Here is an 18,748-nt window from a genome sequence, read left to right as displayed (position 1 = left end):
TTCCAAGTAGATTAGATTAGATCTCTCATCACCATTTCCTAGTTCTCTGCAGTTCTTGCTGTAATTGCTTCACTGTCCAATTTGTCATATACACTGCTGCCAAATTAATCTTTTGTAGTAGTTCTAGGTTATCCTTTCTCAAAACACTTCTCTGATGATTCTTTGCCTCCCAAATGAAGTAATTATTCCATCATTCAAGCCTTTTAATTCAGTAAAGATAACCAAATACCTGCTATTGTGCTGGGTGTTGAGCTTGGTGCTTTCTGTGATGTTGAACCTAACCTATTGTGTCTTTTGCTCATGTTGGTTCTTGTCATTGAAATAGTAGTATTCTTTCCCTCCCCCGCCCCCATCCTCCAATTTCTTTAAGACCAGAGAGCCTATCTATTATTTCAGAGCCATTTCTCAGTATCACATCCATTATAAAGTGACTCCTAACTTTTTCCCTTCTTACCCTTACTTTAGCAGAATGTAATTTAAAAATATATATATTCTCCACAATGCTTTACTGTTCATTGTCTTATGTGCTTTCTATTCTGTCTTACATTTGTTTATCTATTATCTCCCTTATTCAACTGTAAGACCTTTTATTATACAATATGATCAGTCTAATTGCTCTTTACTCTCTCACAGCACCTACATTGTTCCCTGGTATGTTTTATACTAAATATATGCCTGACTAATTGGATATGTATCTTACAGAGGGTTAACCTTTATTTTTAGGATTTTGAATGAAAAGACTAATTATGTTAACTGATTTAATTTTCTTTTGCTAAACATTGAAAGCTGGATATCATTCATCAGTTTTAAAAATATAAAATCATGCACTGGCCTGTTTGGCTCAGTGGATAGAGCGTCGGCCTGCGGACTGAAAAGTCCCAGGTTCGATTCCAGTCAAGGGCGTGTACCTTGGTTGCAGGCACATCCCCAGTAGGGGTGTGCACATTTCCAGTAAGGGGTATGCAAGAGGTAGCTGATTGATGATTCTCTCTCATCGATGTTTCTAACTCTCTATACCTCTCTCTTCCTCTCTCTAAAAAATCAATAAAATAATTAAAAAAAAAAAAAGGATAATATGCTAATTAGACTAGATAGACCGGACATCTTTTGGACTAAGCCGAAGTGGCTGCGAGGGCCGAGGAGGGCCAGCAGCTATGGCGGCTGGCAGTGTCAGCAACTGGGTGGTGTTGGGGGTGGCGTCTTCCCTGATCTTCCTGGTTGCCTCCCACAGAGGGAGGCCAGACTGTAGCTTAGACCTAAGCCATCAGTAGGACATAACCTGAAGGCTCCCAGACTGTGAGAGGGGATAGGCTGGTCTAAGGAACAAATTTTCGTGCACAGGGCCTCTAATATAGGAATGCATAATAATCTGGCCACTGTGTGTGTGTGTGTGTGTGTGTGTGTGTGTGTGTGTGTGTGTATTTTAGAGGCCCAGTGCATGAATTCATGCATGGGTGGGGCCCAGCCAGCCTGGCCAGGGGGAGGGGATATGGACAGTTGGCCAGCCTGTCTGCTAGTCGAACTCCTAGTCAAGGGGACAATTTGCATATTAGCTTTTTATTGTATAGGATATACACTGAGTGTCCAGATTATTATGCATTCAGAGATCATAATAAAAAAATTATATATTAATAATGGAGTTATAATTTCATTTGACATGCCATGTGACTTTTGTTGACAGGTGAATTGTCTGACTGTGATTTTTTTAAAGGGGTATTAAATAAGTAATTTTAAGTAATTTACTTATTTCTTTTTTAGTGCATTTGCACAGTATAACTTGGACCAGTTTACTCCAGTAAAAATTGAAGGTTATGAAGATCAGGTATGTTTCATATAAACATGTGATCTGGCTGTTCTTTGTTTCATTTACAATGGTTAATATCTTATAAGAATTGTGAAGTGATATAAAAAAAAATGGTCCTAAGATTTTAGAAAATAATTGTTCTAAATCTACTTTTTTGTTTTTAGAGCAAAAGCTTAATCCTATAGTAACCCAAAGCTTTTAATGTGTAAAGTTACTAAAATTTTAAAAACATGTTCAAGATAGGGACAGGGAAGACCATCCATTCTACAATATATAATAAAGCCCTAATGTGCAAATTGATCAACTGGTGGAACCAATGGTTGCTATGATGTGCCCTGACCACCAGGGGAAAGACGCTCAATTCAGGAGGAGCGCCACTCAGCCAGAATCTGGGCTCACAGTTGGCAAGCTCAGTGGCCTCTCCGGCCTCCACATCAGCGCTAAGGACCCCTAAGGGGATCCTGGACTGCAAGAGGGCGCAGGCCAGGCTGAGGGACCCCCACTTCTAGTCTTAAAACTGAAAACCCATAAACTGTAAAGAGAAGATGGGCATTTTGCTGATAATAATTATTTTAACCATAGAATGAAACAGATACCTTTTAAAAAGCACATCTATAAATTAATAAGAAAAAAGAAGAAAAATATTAAAGGATATTTGCTTACATAAGAGCAAATGGCCCCACTAAATGTCAAAAGATGTCTAGACCTGTCAGGAGTCAAATAAAGTAAGAGAGATATTTTCTACCCATCAAACTGAAAAATAAAAGAACTGTATGCCTATTGATTATGATAATATGAAGGGAAACATATCTCATATCCTAATCTAATAAAAGAGTAATATGCAAATTGTCTCTCTAACACAAAAGATGGCTGCCCCTATATGGTCAAAGATGGCATGTGGACACAAGATGGCCAGCAGGGGAGGGCAGTTGGGAGGGACCAGGCTTGCAAGGGAAGGCAGTTGGAGGCGATCAAGCCTAAAAGGGAGAGCAGTTAGGGGTGACCAGGCCTGCAGGGAAGGGCAGTTGGGGGGGACCCAGGCCTGCAGGGGAGAGCAGTGGGGGGAGACCAGGCCTGCAAGGGAGGGCAGTTAGGGGCAAGAAGGCTGGCAGGGGAGCAATCCTGGATTGTGAGAGGGATGTCTGACTGCCAGTTTAGGCCCAATTCTCGTGGTGGGATCAGGCCTAAATGGGCAGTTGGTCATCCCTCAAGAGGTCCCAGATTGGAGAGGGTGCAGGCTGGGCTGAGGGACACACACACACCCGTGCCTGAATTTCATGCACCAGGCCTCTAATATTATTCATAAAAATGTGGTTTGTTACAATCATTAAAAAAACACACGAACACACGCACACACACGAAAAGAAACACCTTTCACTCTATTTCCACTGTTGGGATCTATCCAAGAGAAATAGAAGCATCTAGTGGAAGTAACAATATATGTATAGTAATACTTATTTCAAGATTTTTAATGTCCCTTCACTTCCCCCAAAAAAGAAAACAGCCTGGAAATAAAGACTTGGCCCATTAATAGTAGAATGGCAGAATAAATTGTTATATCCACATCCTGGGATATTATGCAACCATTAAAAAGAATGGTGAGGTATACCAGTTTACTTTGAAGAATTTCCATAAGGTAGTCATGTTGAATAAAGTCAGATCCAGAAAAATGTATGTGAGCATATATTTCATTCTATTCATATAAAACAATGACCAAAGAAAACCCTGTATGCATTTGTATGTATACATAGATATGTATATATTTATCTATATACTGTATGGCTGAATGAATGAAGTTTAGAAGGATGCATTCTATGTTTTCATGATTTGTATCAGAGAGATGGGGAAGTTCTGATGTAGATATGGAATTAAAAATTGGGAGACTTGTGAGGACAATTTTTTAAATAAAGCAGAAAATTTCTCATTTATGCATGTGTAATATAAATATAGATAAATAAAATACATTTAAAAATTTGGAGTCCATTGAAAATAACTGTCAATGATTAGTGTATAGAAACAAGAGGGAGGCACTTCACAGAAGATGAGATTGTGGCCCAAGAACAATGTAGGACACTGAAGAGGAGTTTCACTGGATTAAAACCATTCTTGTAAATATCCTCATCAAAGGTTACTTCTTATCACTTCCTTAGATTTGAGGAATTGGAGAATGATAACAGAAATAGTAAGCTGTTCATGGATCTGAAAAGAACCTGACCCCAACAATTATTACAAGAATACATTTTTTTTTTAACTGGGAGCTAGAAGTTATTAAATCAGATTCACTGATCCAAGATGAATGAGAGTAGCCTCATTGTCTTTATAAAAGTCTACTCATTTGAAATAGTTGTGCCATGTAGTTAAATCAGTTGTTTGGAATAGATCTATTTTATAGTTTTAAGGGAAAAGCTTAAATGAATGTTTATTAATATATGTCAGTACTTAAGTGGTATTTTAAAATTTTTATTTCTAGTGTTGAAAGTATTACAGATGTCCTCCTTTTTTCCCATTGACCCCTTAAAATCTAAATACTTTTTCCCCAATATTTATTGTATCACTGAAGGTATTGATAACAGAACATGGCGACGTGGGAAATGGAAAGTTTTTGGATCCAAAAAATAGAATCTGTTTCAAATTTGATCACTTAAGAAAGGAAGCAACTGATCCAAGACCGTATGAAGCAGAGAATGCAATTGAATCATGGAGAACTTCAGTAGAAACTGCCCTGCGAGCTTATGTAAAAGAACATTATCCGAATGGGGTCTGCACTGTAAGTCATCAGTAAAAGTCACCATTTTCTTTTGACTTCTAACAGTGTTTTTATGGTCTCTTGAATTTTACAGTAACTTATAAAACTTGTCATTCTTTTCTTTTTCTTGAAGTAAATATTTTCAAGAATATTCACTTTTTTTTTTTTTTTTTTTTTATCAAGAAATTCTAAATAGTGTCTTAACCAGTTTGGCTCATTGGCTAGATCATCAGCCTATGGACTGAAGGGTCCCAAGTTCAAGGGCATGTACCTTTGTTGCGGGCACTTCCCCAGTGGGAGTTGTGCAGGAGGCAGCTGATGATATTTCTCTACCATTGATGTTTCTCTCTATTCCTCTCCCTTCCTCTCTTTAAAAAAAAATCAATAAAATCTATTTTTTTAAAAAGAAGTTTACTGGTTAAGACAAAAATTCATATGGTTCCCTTAAGTTTCTAGTGCTCAATAATTATTTGAGAAATATAACCTAACCTAAAATATCGTATACGTTTTTTTGAATTATAACCTTGTAGATTAGAATTATTTGGAAGAATAACCCAAAAAGAAGGTGGTTAAATTTGAGAGAGTTGAATTAGAGAGTCCTCATTTGTCCCGGGGAATTGAAAAGCACAATTTAAACATTACTTCTAAAGCAGTAGGCAAGAGGTAAAATGTCTTCATACCATCTTAAAAGTCTCCCTTAGTTATAAGTAAATTTCTCCTCGCTTCCTGGATACTTTTTTAAATGACTAGAGAAATTGTAATCACTGAGATTGTGAAGTAAACAAAGATGATAATCACAATCTAGGTCCAGTTTTTATTTGTATGGAAACAGCCATATTGACATCTGCATGTTCTTGCTTCTCCTGATACTAGTGTTTGGAATGAAAAATATGGTATATCTAGAATATTTATGACTATTTTAGAGTACAGTCAGTTTTAACTCAGTAAATTGCAATGTTATTAATTTTGAGTTCTTTTATGATCCACAAAGACACTGTGGTTAAGTGTTCATATTTGAGTATTATATGTTTCTGCCAAAGACACATTTTTTAGTACCTTGTAGATGTTTAAAATTGAACTTTCTATAGACCTGAATTCACTCTTATGTTTGTTTTCTTTGCCATCAAGGTATATGGTAAAAAAATAGATGGACAGCAAACCATTATTGCATGCATAGAAAGCCATCAGTTCCAAGCAAAAAACTTTTGGTAAGTTAAAATTTTGGTGCATTGGAGAATTTTGACATTGTTTATATTCTTTGTAAAAAGTTCTTACTTTATTGATTGGGCCTATATCTTGCTTGTATGATTGACTAAGAGCAATCTAAACATAATATAAAACTTCAGCCTTTTTATGACCCAGAGATCCCACTTCTGGGTATTTATCTAAAAAAAGAGTAATATGCAAATTGACCATCATTCCAACACACAAGATAGCTGCCCCCATGTGGTCAAAGATGGCTGCCCCCATGTGGACACAAGATGGCCACCACAAGATGTCCAGCAGGGGAGGGCAGTTCGGAGGGACCAAGCTTGCAAGGGAGGGCCGTTGGAGGTGATCAAGCCTGCAGGGGAGGGCAGTTAGGGGTGACCAGGCTGGCAGAGGAGGGAAGTTGGGGGCAACCGGGCCTGCAGGGGAAGGCATTTGGGGGGTACCCAGGCCTGCAGGGGAGGGCAGTTAGGGGTGACCAGGCCTGCAGGGGAAGGCATTTAGGGGCAAAAAGGCTGGCAGGGGAGCAGTTAGGCATCAATCGGCCTGGCAGGGGAGTGGTTGGGGGGTAATCAGGAAGGCAGGCAGGCAAGCAGTTGGGAGCCAGCAGTCCTGGATTGTGAGAGAGATGTCCCAGATTTGAGAGGGTGCAGGCCGGGCTGAAGAACACACACCCCTGTGCATGAATTTCATGCACTGGGCCTCTAGTATATCTAAAAAACCCAAAACACTAATTTGAAAGAATATATGCATCCCTATGTTTATTGCAGTATTATATACAACAGTTAAGATATGGAGGCAATTCAGTTGCCCATCAACAAATGATTGGATAAAGAAGTGTACATATATACAAGGGAATATTACTCGGCCATTAAAAAAGAATGAAATCTTACTGTTTGCAATAGCATGGGTGCACATGGAGGGTATTATGCTCAGTGCAATAGCAGTCAGAGAAAAACAAATGCCTATGATTTTACTTGTATATGGAATCTGAAGAACAAAATTAATAAAATTGAAATGGACTCATAGACACAGAGAGCAAACTGGTGGTTGTCAGAAGGGAGAGGCTTGGAGGACTAGGTGAGAGAGGTGAAGGGATTAACAAATATAAATTGGTAGTTAAAATTGTTGTTACTAGAGTGTAAGGAATATAATTAATAGTATTAGTATTGTGATTACTATGGTCCTATTTGGGGTACTGGAAATACTGAGAGGAACATTTTGTAAGGTATGATTGTTTAACCACTAAGCTGTACACCTGAAACCAATACAAAATAAAATTGGGGCAGAAACCGGTTTGGCTCAGTGGATAGAACGTTAGCCTGCAGACTGAAAGGTCCTGGGTTCGATTCCAGTCAAGGGCATGTACCTTGGTTGCAGGCACATCCCCAGTGGGGTTTGTGCAGAAGGCAGCTGATCGATGATTCTCTCTCATCGATGTTTCTAACTCTCTATCCCTCTCCCTTCCTCTCTGTGAAAAATCAATAAAATATGTATTTAAAAAAATAATAATAAAAAAATAAATAAATAAAATTGGGGGGAAAGCCAAAGCCGGCTTGGCTCAGGGGATAGAGCGTCTGAAGAGTCCCAGGTTCGATTCTGGTCAAGGGCATGTACCTTGGTTGTGGGCACATCCCCAGTGGGGACTGTGCAGGAGGCAGCTGATCGATGATTCTCTCTCATTGATGTTTCTAACTTTCTATCCCACTCTCTTCCTCCTCTAAAAAAATCAATAAAATATATATATTTTTTTAATTGGGGGGAAAACCTTCAGCCTTTTGATACAAAAACAGTGCTCTATAATCAGCCTAATTACCGTATTTTTCGGACCATAAGACGCACTTTTTTTCCCCCAGAAGTGGGGGGGAAAAGTCCCTGCGTCTTATGGTCCAAATATAGCCTACACATATACTGTAAAAAAAAAGGTTTTTTACTTGCCCGGCTCTGTGTGGTCTCTGTGTGCTTGCCCCGCTCTAAAATCATTCTAAATGCTGCTGTTTACTTTACAGGGTTGATTACATGTGTTTATGACTGTGATGTTGGGTTTTAATGCACATAAAATATTTTAGGACACTATTTGTTTCAGCATCTTTTTTTCTTCATTTCCCTTCTCTAAAAACTGGTGCGTCTTATGGTCCGGTGCGTCTTATGGTCCGAAAAATACGGTATTTAAAGGAAGCAGTAAATCCATTGGCAGTGAAAAGAGTATGGGAGAGTGTCCCGTGTTTTCGGAGACTAGCAAGTAGCATCCTAGGGAACATGTGTGCCTTTGAGCAGACCAGTTGGAGGCCCATATGCTCATTCTGAGAAGGGGTTGTTTCTGAATGAGACCTATATGAGGGAGGACAGAGGTGAAGAATTAGGATTTATTTTGTGTGTGAACTTTACAGACTCTGAAGTAGATATTTTCATGTGGATTGCCTTGTCCCCAGTTAGCCAATGTGAGGAAGTAATGGTATATTTTATTCAGTGGAGCAAATTACAATCATGCCTTATAGTTTTTTTACAAGTCATTTGATTACTTATTATAAGTCTAGTCCCCCAAAGCACTGAATTGCCCTATCAATCTTTTATCTTTGACAAGTTGGTAGGCCTTTTTAATCTTAAATAATACTTTCTGAGATACCTCCTGTTAAAATTTTTTTCAAGTTCTCTAAGACTTTGTAAATTCAGAATTAAATGAAGTCTTTATCTTTATTATCCCCCTTTTTAGTTAATTCATACTATGCTCATCAGAGTAAGTATGGTCATAATATCTACTTTTTAAGTATATTACTCTTTGATTTATTAGCCAGTTTGGCTGGTGGTGCTCCTGAAGTTATTAGTAACCCCTATGAACCAGTTTGGTCTCTGTCCCAAACTTGCTCCATCATTTAACCATCTCAGAAATAAATGCAAAGTTACAAAGTTAACCAAGAACATAAGAAGGAATGCAAATACATTACTATCCCTGAAGGAAAATCAATTTCACATGTAAACAAGCTAATATAGTCACTTAAAGATTTCTTCATTTTTATATTTTCAAGGACTTTAAAAAAAAAATTTTGTTAACCTTTTAAAAGTATGTATGGCATGACAACTACCTAAAGAGAAGACCAGGTTTCTTTCCGCCTCTAAGTGTATGAGACTGATACTACAGGCACCTAAAGAAGAGCTCATTTTTCTTTCCTAGTTCCATGTTGGCCTGTTTTAACAGAATGTGGTTATGTTTGTTGTAAGATACATGTAACCTAATGTTAGCTTTGTGGTCTCAGTGTTCTCTCTCAAGCGGGTGCCTAAGTAGACCAAATGTTTTGTTCCTAAAGTGTTCTGAGATACATGGTTAAGACAACTTTCATCCCCTCGGACCTACTTTTTAAGCCGAGCATCCCTGTCGTTATCAACTGCATTTACAGCCTCTAGAAATTAGTATGATAAGCTGACCAGCCTGATGGGAGTAATTACCCATAGGGCCTGGCTCCAAAGAAAAGGAGTTTAGTGAGCAGAATTATAAGCCGACCTAGGCATGTTGTAAAGCCATTTGAAAGTAACTCAAAGCAAGTTTTGTGAATAGAAATGTGCTCCAGTCACATTGTGCTTTAAAAGGTTGTGGCAAATACAGACAAATTTTAAAAAAAGATTTCTTCATGTCAGTCTTAAAAACCTGTAGCATTAATCTACCAGTATTCTAAATAAATATTCATAAAATCACTATTAATTTATACTATTTGTTAGGATATGTTAATAAAATCAATCTTGTTGAATCTCAACTACTTACAAGAAAATTCTTGCTACTAAGTTTTACCTTTAAGTTTGTTATAGTCAATTTACTAATTAATTTTCAAAAATATAATTTATTTGAACTCTAGCATATGTAAAATAAAGATAATGTCTGTCCTTGAGTTTTCTGTTCTCACTACTTATATATCTGATGAATTTTTTTTCCTAAACTACCACTAAGAATACTGTATCATTGAAGTTAAAAATGATTTCCAATTTTTGTAAAAGACAAGTTTTATATGATATTCCAAAGTTCTAAACACTACATATCACAAGAATCTCATTAAAATATAAATATTAGGTGCAAAGAAATATAATTCTTTATAGCCCTTCTCTTTCTAGATATCAAAACCTCTTTAAGAATGTTGTATTATTGCCCTGGCCGGTGTGGTTCAGTTGGTTAGGTATCATCTCATGCCATGAAAGGTTGCTGCTCGGCAGGGCACATGCCCAGGTTACAGATTTAATCCCCAGTAGGGGGTTTGCAGGAGGCAGGTGTTCGATGTTTTGCTCTCTTTTCATGTCTCTCTCCCTCTCCCTGTCCCTTTCTTGCTCTAAAAAATAAAAAAAAATCAGTTAAAAAAATTTTGTACTACTCTCCTTTTTAAATTATTTGGTATTTTATATCTCTCAGTGGATGTTAAACTGTATTGATTTGCAAAAGCTCCTGATAATCTGAACATTTATTTATTCTTAATTAAAACATAAGTGAGTCCATTGAAGAAGTAGCTTAAATTTTTTTCTAAAAGTAGCTTATATGTTTTAGTTTAATGAATATCCAGCATTCATCCCCCACATTCTCTCATGCTATAACATTAAATTTTTGAAAAGTGTTTTTAAATAGATTTCAGAGAGGAAAGGAGAGAGAGAGAGAGAAATTTCAATGATGAGAGAGAATCATTGAACAGCTGCTCCCTGCATGCGCCAATATTGGGGATTGAGCCCAAGAAATCAAAACCATGACCCTGTGGTTCATAGGTTAATGCTCAACCACTGACCCATGTTGGCCAGGCTGTAACATTCAATTTAAATCTGTCACTTAAAATTTATTTTCCCTACCTATTTACAGCTGCTGTTTTTATTTTTAAGGAATGGTCGTTGGAGGTCAGAGTGGAAGTTTACAATCACTCCTTCAACCACTCAAGTGGTTGGCATCTTGAAAATTCAGGTATGAAATAAAAAGAATTTGTTTAGTGATCTCTGAATAGAAAAACAATGATTCATAAGTTTACATTTTTATAATATAAAATAACCCATTTCTTCTTCAGATCCTTATGTTGAGGAAATTGGAAAAACAAGTAGTGCTGATTTCATCTTTTAAATAATGTTATAATGCATTCTCTATAGTCATCAAGAATTTGCAAGGATAACTGACAGATTCTCAAAACACAGTTAAAATTAAGTGCTATCACTCAGTCTGTTCTTTAAATAATTTGCTCATATAAGCATCTTTTTTTTATTTTGCTGAATTGCTGGACCTTTTGCCATTATGTAATCTATTCTTCACACTGCCATCAAAAGAGATGATTTTTGAAATTTAAATCTGGATATGTTGCTTGCTTGCTTACAAACATTTTAGCAGTATACTCTCATCTACTAGATAGTCCAGACATTTTTATGTAGCGTTCCAGGCTCAAAGTTGACTTGTTCACTACTTATATATATCTCTCCAGCCACTCCTCTTTCTCCATGACTTCACACAAAATCTATCCATAAGTACCTCCAACCCTTCCTATATACTAGGTGTACCGGTTAATCAGATTTTTTTCAATAGATGGAGTTACACATATGTTAATACATATGCAATTTGATGTGTATGCTATTTTGTTGTATTGACAACAAGCTTCAAAACTTTATATGTCAAATTTACTGAAGGTGTTAACATCATAGATATTTTTACACTTAAAAATGTCGAATTTCGTGCCAAAAAAATAACATTTGCAGGAAATTTTAATTCATTATTTTCAAGAAAAGTGCTGCTGAATACTTTGGGAAGCTTATGGTGAACATGCTCCATCTCAAGATACTTGTGAACGCTGGCTTAAACATTTTAAAAATGATGATTTCCATGATTTTGAAAGACAAAGGCTTCCAGGTAAACCAAAAAAGTTGGAAGACCAACAGTTACAAGCATTATTGGATGAACATGCATGTCAAACTCAGAAATAACTTGCACAAAGATTAAACGTTGCTCAACAAACAATTACCAATCATTTACAAGCAATGGAAAAGATTTTAAAGGAAGGAAAATGGGTGCCACATCAACTGAACGAAAGACAAATGGAAAACTGAAAAGTCATCAGTAAAATGTTGCTTCAACGGCACAAAAGAAAGTCTTTTTTTCATCAAATTGTGACTGGCTATGAAAAGTGGATTTATTTTGAAAATCCCAAACACACAAAATCATGAGTTGATCCAGGTCAACCATCAACATGGACTGCAAGGCCAGATTGCTACGTAAAGAAGATAGTGCTCTGTGTTTGGTGGGATCAGGAAGGTGTGGTGTATTATGAGCTTCTAAAACCAGGTGAAACCATTAATACTGATTGCTACTGACAACAAATAATCAATTTGAACCACGCTTTGATCGTGAAACGACCAGATTGTGCCAGAAGACAGCAAAGTAATTTTGCTTCATGATGATGCACTATCACACACTTCAAAACGAGTTAAAGACACATTGAAAGATCTTGCCTGGAAAGTATTAACCCACCCACTGTATTCACCAGATCTTGCTCCTTCAGATGACCACTTGTTCCGATTGATGGCACACACACTTTCTGAGCAGCACTTCAAAACATTTGAAGAAGTGGAAGATTTAAAGCACTTTTGATGTTTCTCTTGAAATTAACCTGTGTTTTTTTATTACAAAATCCGCTATTATTAACCAGTACAGCTAGTAAAGTATGCTGTTCTCTAAGCTCGGTTTCCTTATTTTCCCTGATTTGTCAGTCATTTTGCTAAACCCAAGTGCAGTGTTACCTTTTTCTGAAATCCTATTTTTTTTTTTTTTTTCTTTCTTAATGCTTAGAGAGAATCTGGAGTATTACTAATTTACTTTTTACATACCTGATATGTTGTGTTGAAATCTGAGGTCAGGGACTATTTTTTTTTTTTTCTATGTGTCCCTAGAACCTTCTTAATAGGTACATATAGTAATCACTAATTAATGTTTTGTTAATAAACTAATGTCTTTGAATTTGAGGAATTAAATGATTGATAGAAATTCACACAAGAGGAGCAATGTTGGGGGGTAGTATTGTGAGCTCACTTTTGGAAACCTTGAGTTTAGCTATCAGTAGAATATTTATGAGGTAAAAATGTCCAGCAGTCAGAGCAGTGGACGGCTTGCCTGAGGGATTGCAGGAACTGCTAACTAGTTTTCCCGCTAGACTGAGGTCAGGAAGTGTTGAAGGGTTTGAAAAGTCAGGAGTTCGCCAGAGAAGTTTAGGTTACAGCTTAAATTGATAGTCACCTACAATGATGTGATTGTCAAAGCCGTGAGGATCATGATTGTTCCTGCCTATAATATGTTTCTGCAATTTTTTTTATAGGTTCATTATTATGAAGATGGTAATGTTCAGCTAGTGAGTCATAAAGACATACAAGATTCCCTAACAGTGTCTGTAAGTAATTAATTCTAAAATATATGTAAAAAACCTAATCCTTTTAAAACTAGAACAGTTTTGGAAGTACCATTCAAGCAATATTTCTGCTTCAGATTAAAGTGTTTTCAGGTAGATTAAAGATGGCAAATAATGGACATTAGTCCCCAACTCTTTTTAGCAGCTTTATTGAGATACAATTCACATGCCATTCACCCTGATAGAGTATAAATTTCAGTGTTTTTTAGTATGTTAACAGGATTGTATAATAATCAACACAAATTTAGAACATTTTTGTCCTCTAAAAATCCAGCACCCATTATCAATCACTCTCCATCCCCCCCCTCTTCACTTCCACCAGCCCTATCAAATCACTCTCGGGGCTACATAACCATGAATCTGATTTCCTGACTATGGATTTACCTATTCTTGACCTGTCAAATAAATGGAATCCTATAATATGTGGTCTTTTATGACTGGCTTTTTTCACTTAGCATGTTTTCAGGATTCATTCAGGTTGGAGCAAATATTAATTTTCGTCCCTTTTCATTGTCAAGTAATATTTCATATACCACATTTTATTCTCTTACTAGTTGCTGACCATTTGTGTTGTTTTCTACTTTTTGCTGCTATGACCTTTCGTGTAAAATTTTTGTGCAGACATTTGTTATAATTTCTCTTTGATATATATGTGGCAGTGGAATTGCAGGGTCATAGGGGATTAACCTTTTGAAAAACTGCCACAGTGGTGCATTATTTTACATTTCCATCAGTCATATATGAGGATTCCAATTTTTCCACATCCTCGCCAAAATTTATGTCTGTCCTTTTGGTTATAGCCATCCTAGTTAGTATGAAATGGTATCTTGTGGTTTTTATTTACATATTCCTGATGGATAATGATGATGAGCATCTTTTCATATATTTATTGGTCATTTATGTATTAAAAATATCCATTCAGATTTTTAATTGGTTATTTGTGTTTTATTGTTGAGTTGTAGATTATATATTCTGGATACAAATCTTGCATCAGAAATATGATTTGCAAATTTTACCTCCCATTCTGTGTATTTTTTCATTTTCTTGATAGTATCATCTGCAGAACAGAATATTTCATTTTGTTTTGTTTTGTTTTGTTTTATTAATCCTCACCCAAGGATATATTTTTCCCATTGATTTTCAAAGAGAGTAGAAGGGAGAGAGAGAGGAAAGGAAAAATAGAGAAACATCCATTAAGAGAGGCACATTGATAGACTTTGCAACCAAGGTGCATGCCCTTTACCAGGTATTAAATCCATGACCTTTCACTCTATGGACCAGTGCGCTAACCGTGGAGCCACACCGGCCTGGGCAAAATTTCAGTTTTTTTTGTTTGTTTTCTTTCTTTCTTTCTTTCTTTCTTTCTTTCTTTCTTTCTTTCTTTCTTTCTTTCTTTCTTTCTTTCTTTCTTTCTTTTTTAATATATTTTATTGATTTTACACAGAGAGGAATTGACAGGGACAGAGAGTTAGAAATGTCGATGAAAGAGAAACATTGAACAGCTGCCTCTTGCACACCCCTACTGGGGATGTGCCCGCAACCAACGAAGGTACATGCCCTTAACCGGAATCGAACCTGGGACCTTTCAGTCCGCAGGCGGACGCTCTATCCACTGAGCCAAACCGGTCTCGGCCAAAATTTCAGTTTTGATGTAGTTCGTTTGTTTCTTTTGTTGCTTGTTCTTTGGTCCATTAATAGAAACCATTGCCTAACCCACAGTCATGAAGATTTACCTTGAGTGTTTTTTCTATGAATTTTATAGTTTTAGCTCTTAAATTTACATCTTTGACCCTGTACTTAACCTTTATGTTTTTGTTGTATGCTTTTTTTTTTTTTTTTCTCTCTCTCTATTAGGATTGTAATTTAATGAAGTTTTTTAAAGTTCAGCTTTCAAATTTGAGAAACTTTGAACTTGGTTTTATTTCCCTGAAAAGTTTTTTCACACATTCTTTCCATTGCACATGCATCTATTTCTTTGTGGATTTTCATTGCCCCAAGGATATTAATAATATAACATTACTGTGACATTCTCACAGAGGCATCTGTGTTGTGCTAAGTGGTACTCTTTTTGCAAAATTTGCTAATATCTAGTTCTCCATGAGACATTGTGTTCGGTATAGTCCTATATTATGAACATGTATAAACAGGGTATTTAGTTATTATCTTCTTTGAGGTGCTTGACATTGGTAAAGATCCTTCTTATGAGACATTTGTTGCTCTGTCCAATTTGGATCAGTGGATAGAGTCCAGGGTCGAGGCTCAATCCCTGACCCTGGTGGAGGTTCGTGTGGGAGGCAACCCATCAGTGTTTCTATCTCTCCCCCTCCCTTCCATTCTCTCTAAAAATCAATGGAAAAATATCCTCGGGTGAGGATTAACAAAAAAGAGAAAGAGAAATTGTCTACAAAAATAATAGACTGTGGTGTTGTGAGAGATGATTATTATAGTAATTAAAATTAACTACTAATATGTCAATTTGTGCTGAGTTTTTTTTTAGGAATGTGTTTCTCACTTTATCTTATATGGACTTAGAATAATTCTCTTACAGTATTTTCCCTTTATTACAATTTCTATTGGTTATTAAATTATAACATTTTTAACTATACCTATTTAAAAATAATAGTGGTATAGTTTTAAATTAATATTTTATTCACTTTTGGTTTTGTTTTTATTCAGAATGAGATGCAAACAGCAAAAGAATTTATAAAGATTGTAGAAGCTGCAGAAAATGAATACCAGGTATGATCTTCAAAATTCTTTTATCTATATTATAAATAACAACACTGAAAATTTTAATTTTAGTCATAAGCCTGAATTTTTTTCAGTATTTCACTGTAGTAAGATGTAGTCTTTTTGTGTGTTTTTTGTTTGTTTTTACTTCAAGGGCAAACTTTGTTAAGTGTAGCAAAACTCGAGTATTATTCAGAATTTCCAAGGTTTTAAATGATTGTTTCTGATTGGAAATTTTTATTTAGGAAATGTTTCCCAAAGCATTTGGATTATGTATTTCATTTTGTATTTTTTTTACATTGAACATAAATATTTAATTTGTGGATTGGACAAGTTTTCATTCCTTATAAATAGTAATTTATGAAATTGTTCTGAATGAATAATAGTAAAATAGATCCAAAGTTAGAATGCTCAAATGTTAACTCATTTATACACTTAATTGTAGCAAAAGGTCGAAAGCGATGTGTTAACTCATTTATAATTTCGTTTCATTTGATTTAATTATTCAAAATGATGAGCATTTTCTTTTAGCTGCTTTTAAACAGCTTTTTAAAACATATTGAGATTTTATTTGACTTATAAAAGCAATGAAGCAGGCTGCTATAACAATGGTTTTTCCTAAAACACATGTGTTTTTATAAATTGTTCTGTTCCTTTAATTTCTTTAACTTTTAACCACTTTTTTTCATAGACTGCCATCAGTGAGAATTATCAGACAATGTCAGACACAACTTTCAAAGCCTTACGTCGACAGTTGCCAGTTACACGCACTAAAATTGATTGGAACAAGATCCTCAGCTACAAGATTGGCAAAGAAATGCAGAATGCATAAGATGAACATTGCATGATCGGATCATTTTAGTGTCTTTGTGTTTTTTAAAAAATTATTGCAAAATTATTCAGAATGATCAAGCTACCCAGCCAGGTGGGCTGTTGCCATTTAAAGATCACTGTAATTAGTTTGGTTAGAGCACAAAGCTTAGCTAATCAGCCATTATTTTTAATTTCTTTTCTTCAAAAAGGATTGAAAAAAAGTTTAGTTTAAATGTCTTTCACTTTCTGTTACGCCTTTCTTACAATGAAGAGATGACTCCTCTAGTTTAATATTAAAAGTTTTTGAAGTGTTTCAAAAATATTTTAATTACCATAACCCTAAAATTATTGTCTTTTGGTTTATGAAGTGTGTAACTTTTGATATTTGCCAGTTATTTTTAAAGGGGTCAGTAATGGTGGTTGATGGATTTAGCCATATATGCTGCTAAAGAAATTGTCTACCTTTTCCCCCTCACCTCTTCCCATTATGTAAGATTGAGATTAGAGGGAAGGCATTTTCTATACCAATTGTGTTTAAAGCTTTCAAGAAGGTTATTTAGCTAGCTTTTAGTGTTTGACTAAACTTTTTTTAAACAAGGCCAAGGTCTAATGCTGTTTTGAGATTCTAAAATTAAATGAAAAACTTATTTCAGAATGCATATAATGCTTTTTTCTCGTGAGTTATGCAAATTAGCTTGAATTCCATATGTTCTCGAGTTATTTTTATCATGAAGCCACAAATGTATTATAACAAGGCAAATTGTAATATATATATAATCCTGAACTATGACCATGTCTCAGTTGATTTTTTTTTCTTGGATTGAAAAGTGCTGAAATTCCATGTGACATTAAGATGAAAATTTTCTTATTTATTTGAGTAGAAAATCACTTACCAGTGAGCCATATGTTATTTTAAAATACTTTCTTTAAAAATTGTGATTCTTAACTGGTTGTAAATTAGAAAAGCTGGGAGTACATAAGGTGTGCAGTCACAGTCTAAATTTTTCCATCTTCCTGTGCATCATATGCATGTTTATAATATTTTTAAAAATACAATTACTGATGCTACAGGGATTCCAAGCCTGTGGTGAATGTTAGTATTTAATATAGGGAATGGATTGGACTATGGTTTCTTCAATCAAGTACCGCTTATTATACTCCAGTGGAATTCTTTCCTCACATACTCCTGCAAATGTCTGGGCCTGGAAATGTTTTTTAAAAAAATACCACTTTTATTATGCACAATAAAATATTTCATTAGCTTGAGTTGTATAGATTTTTAAAATTTTCTTAATGAAAGCATATTGTTTAATTTCTTTTTAAAAATCACTCTTGGGCATTGAAAATATGCAATTTTGACATTTTTAGTTAAATAGTTTTCTCTATTTTTAAAATACAAGTTTTGTCATATTGGGATTCCTTAAGAAAATGAATTGGCAAATTTAAGACATTTTCAACAGTCTGATGATGATTCTGAAGTAAATACTAGATTAATCTTTAAAGACTTTTTAATAATTTTTAAAAATTATTTTATTGCAAGATAACAGGCATGCAATAGTTATTTTGTTTACAAGAGGTACAGCTAAAAGCACAAACAACTTTTGCCAGTAAGCTTGAAAATTCAAAGGCAGAACCAAATAATACATTTTTAATAAATGTAATGTACCTCAGAAGAAACACAAATGTGATTTAGCTAACTTGACTCAAGAAGACTTAAACAGCCATATAACATTTAAATCAAAGTGGTTTCCCTCCTCCCTACCCACTGTCCTCTGTAATGGTGGGTAAATAATAAAAAGGTTCTGCCAAATAACTAATTTTCTTTATCAAAAAGAAGAAAAATTTTTTAAATTCATTTATGTGGCTAAAATAATCTTGATAACAAAACCAGAAAAGGAAATGACAGGTCAATTTTATTTTTGTATATATGAACAGAACTAATCCAATAATATTGAGAAATTTGTAATATCACATGGTTGGATTTTTTCCAGAAATGTAAGAGTGGCTTTAAACTACAAGGTCTGCTATTATAAATTACTAGGG

The 18,748-nt window shown here is 35.2% G+C and overlaps 1 protein-coding gene across 1 annotated transcript in view; it reads left to right on the top strand.

Annotated features, from left to right (window-relative positions):
• CAPZA2 (capping actin protein of muscle Z-line subunit alpha 2) overlaps positions 1–17,971 on the top strand; it is a 46,158-nt gene extending 28,187 nt beyond the window's left edge. Inside the window, exons 4-10 of the mRNA XM_084896977.1 lie at positions 1,759–1,822; positions 4,365–4,571; positions 5,679–5,758; positions 10,608–10,686; positions 13,073–13,144; positions 15,839–15,901; positions 16,584–17,971. Coding sequence (XP_084753103.1) covers positions 1,759–1,822; positions 4,365–4,571; positions 5,679–5,758; positions 10,608–10,686; positions 13,073–13,144; positions 15,839–15,901; positions 16,584–16,724 — 706 coding nt within the window. The 3' untranslated portion in view covers positions 16,725–17,971. The remainder of the gene's footprint in view (positions 1–1,758; positions 1,823–4,364; positions 4,572–5,678; positions 5,759–10,607; positions 10,687–13,072; positions 13,145–15,838; positions 15,902–16,583) is intronic.
• The last annotated feature ends 777 nt before the right edge of the window (positions 17,972–18,748 follow it).

Source organism: Pipistrellus hanaki (assembly GCF_964339955.1).
Source record: "Pipistrellus hanaki genome assembly, chromosome: 10".
Lineage (NCBI taxonomy): Eukaryota > Metazoa > Chordata > Mammalia > Chiroptera > Vespertilionidae > Pipistrellus > Pipistrellus hanaki.
The sequence above is the reverse complement of the archived record's forward strand: the minus strand, read 5'-3'. Positions and strand labels throughout refer to the sequence as shown.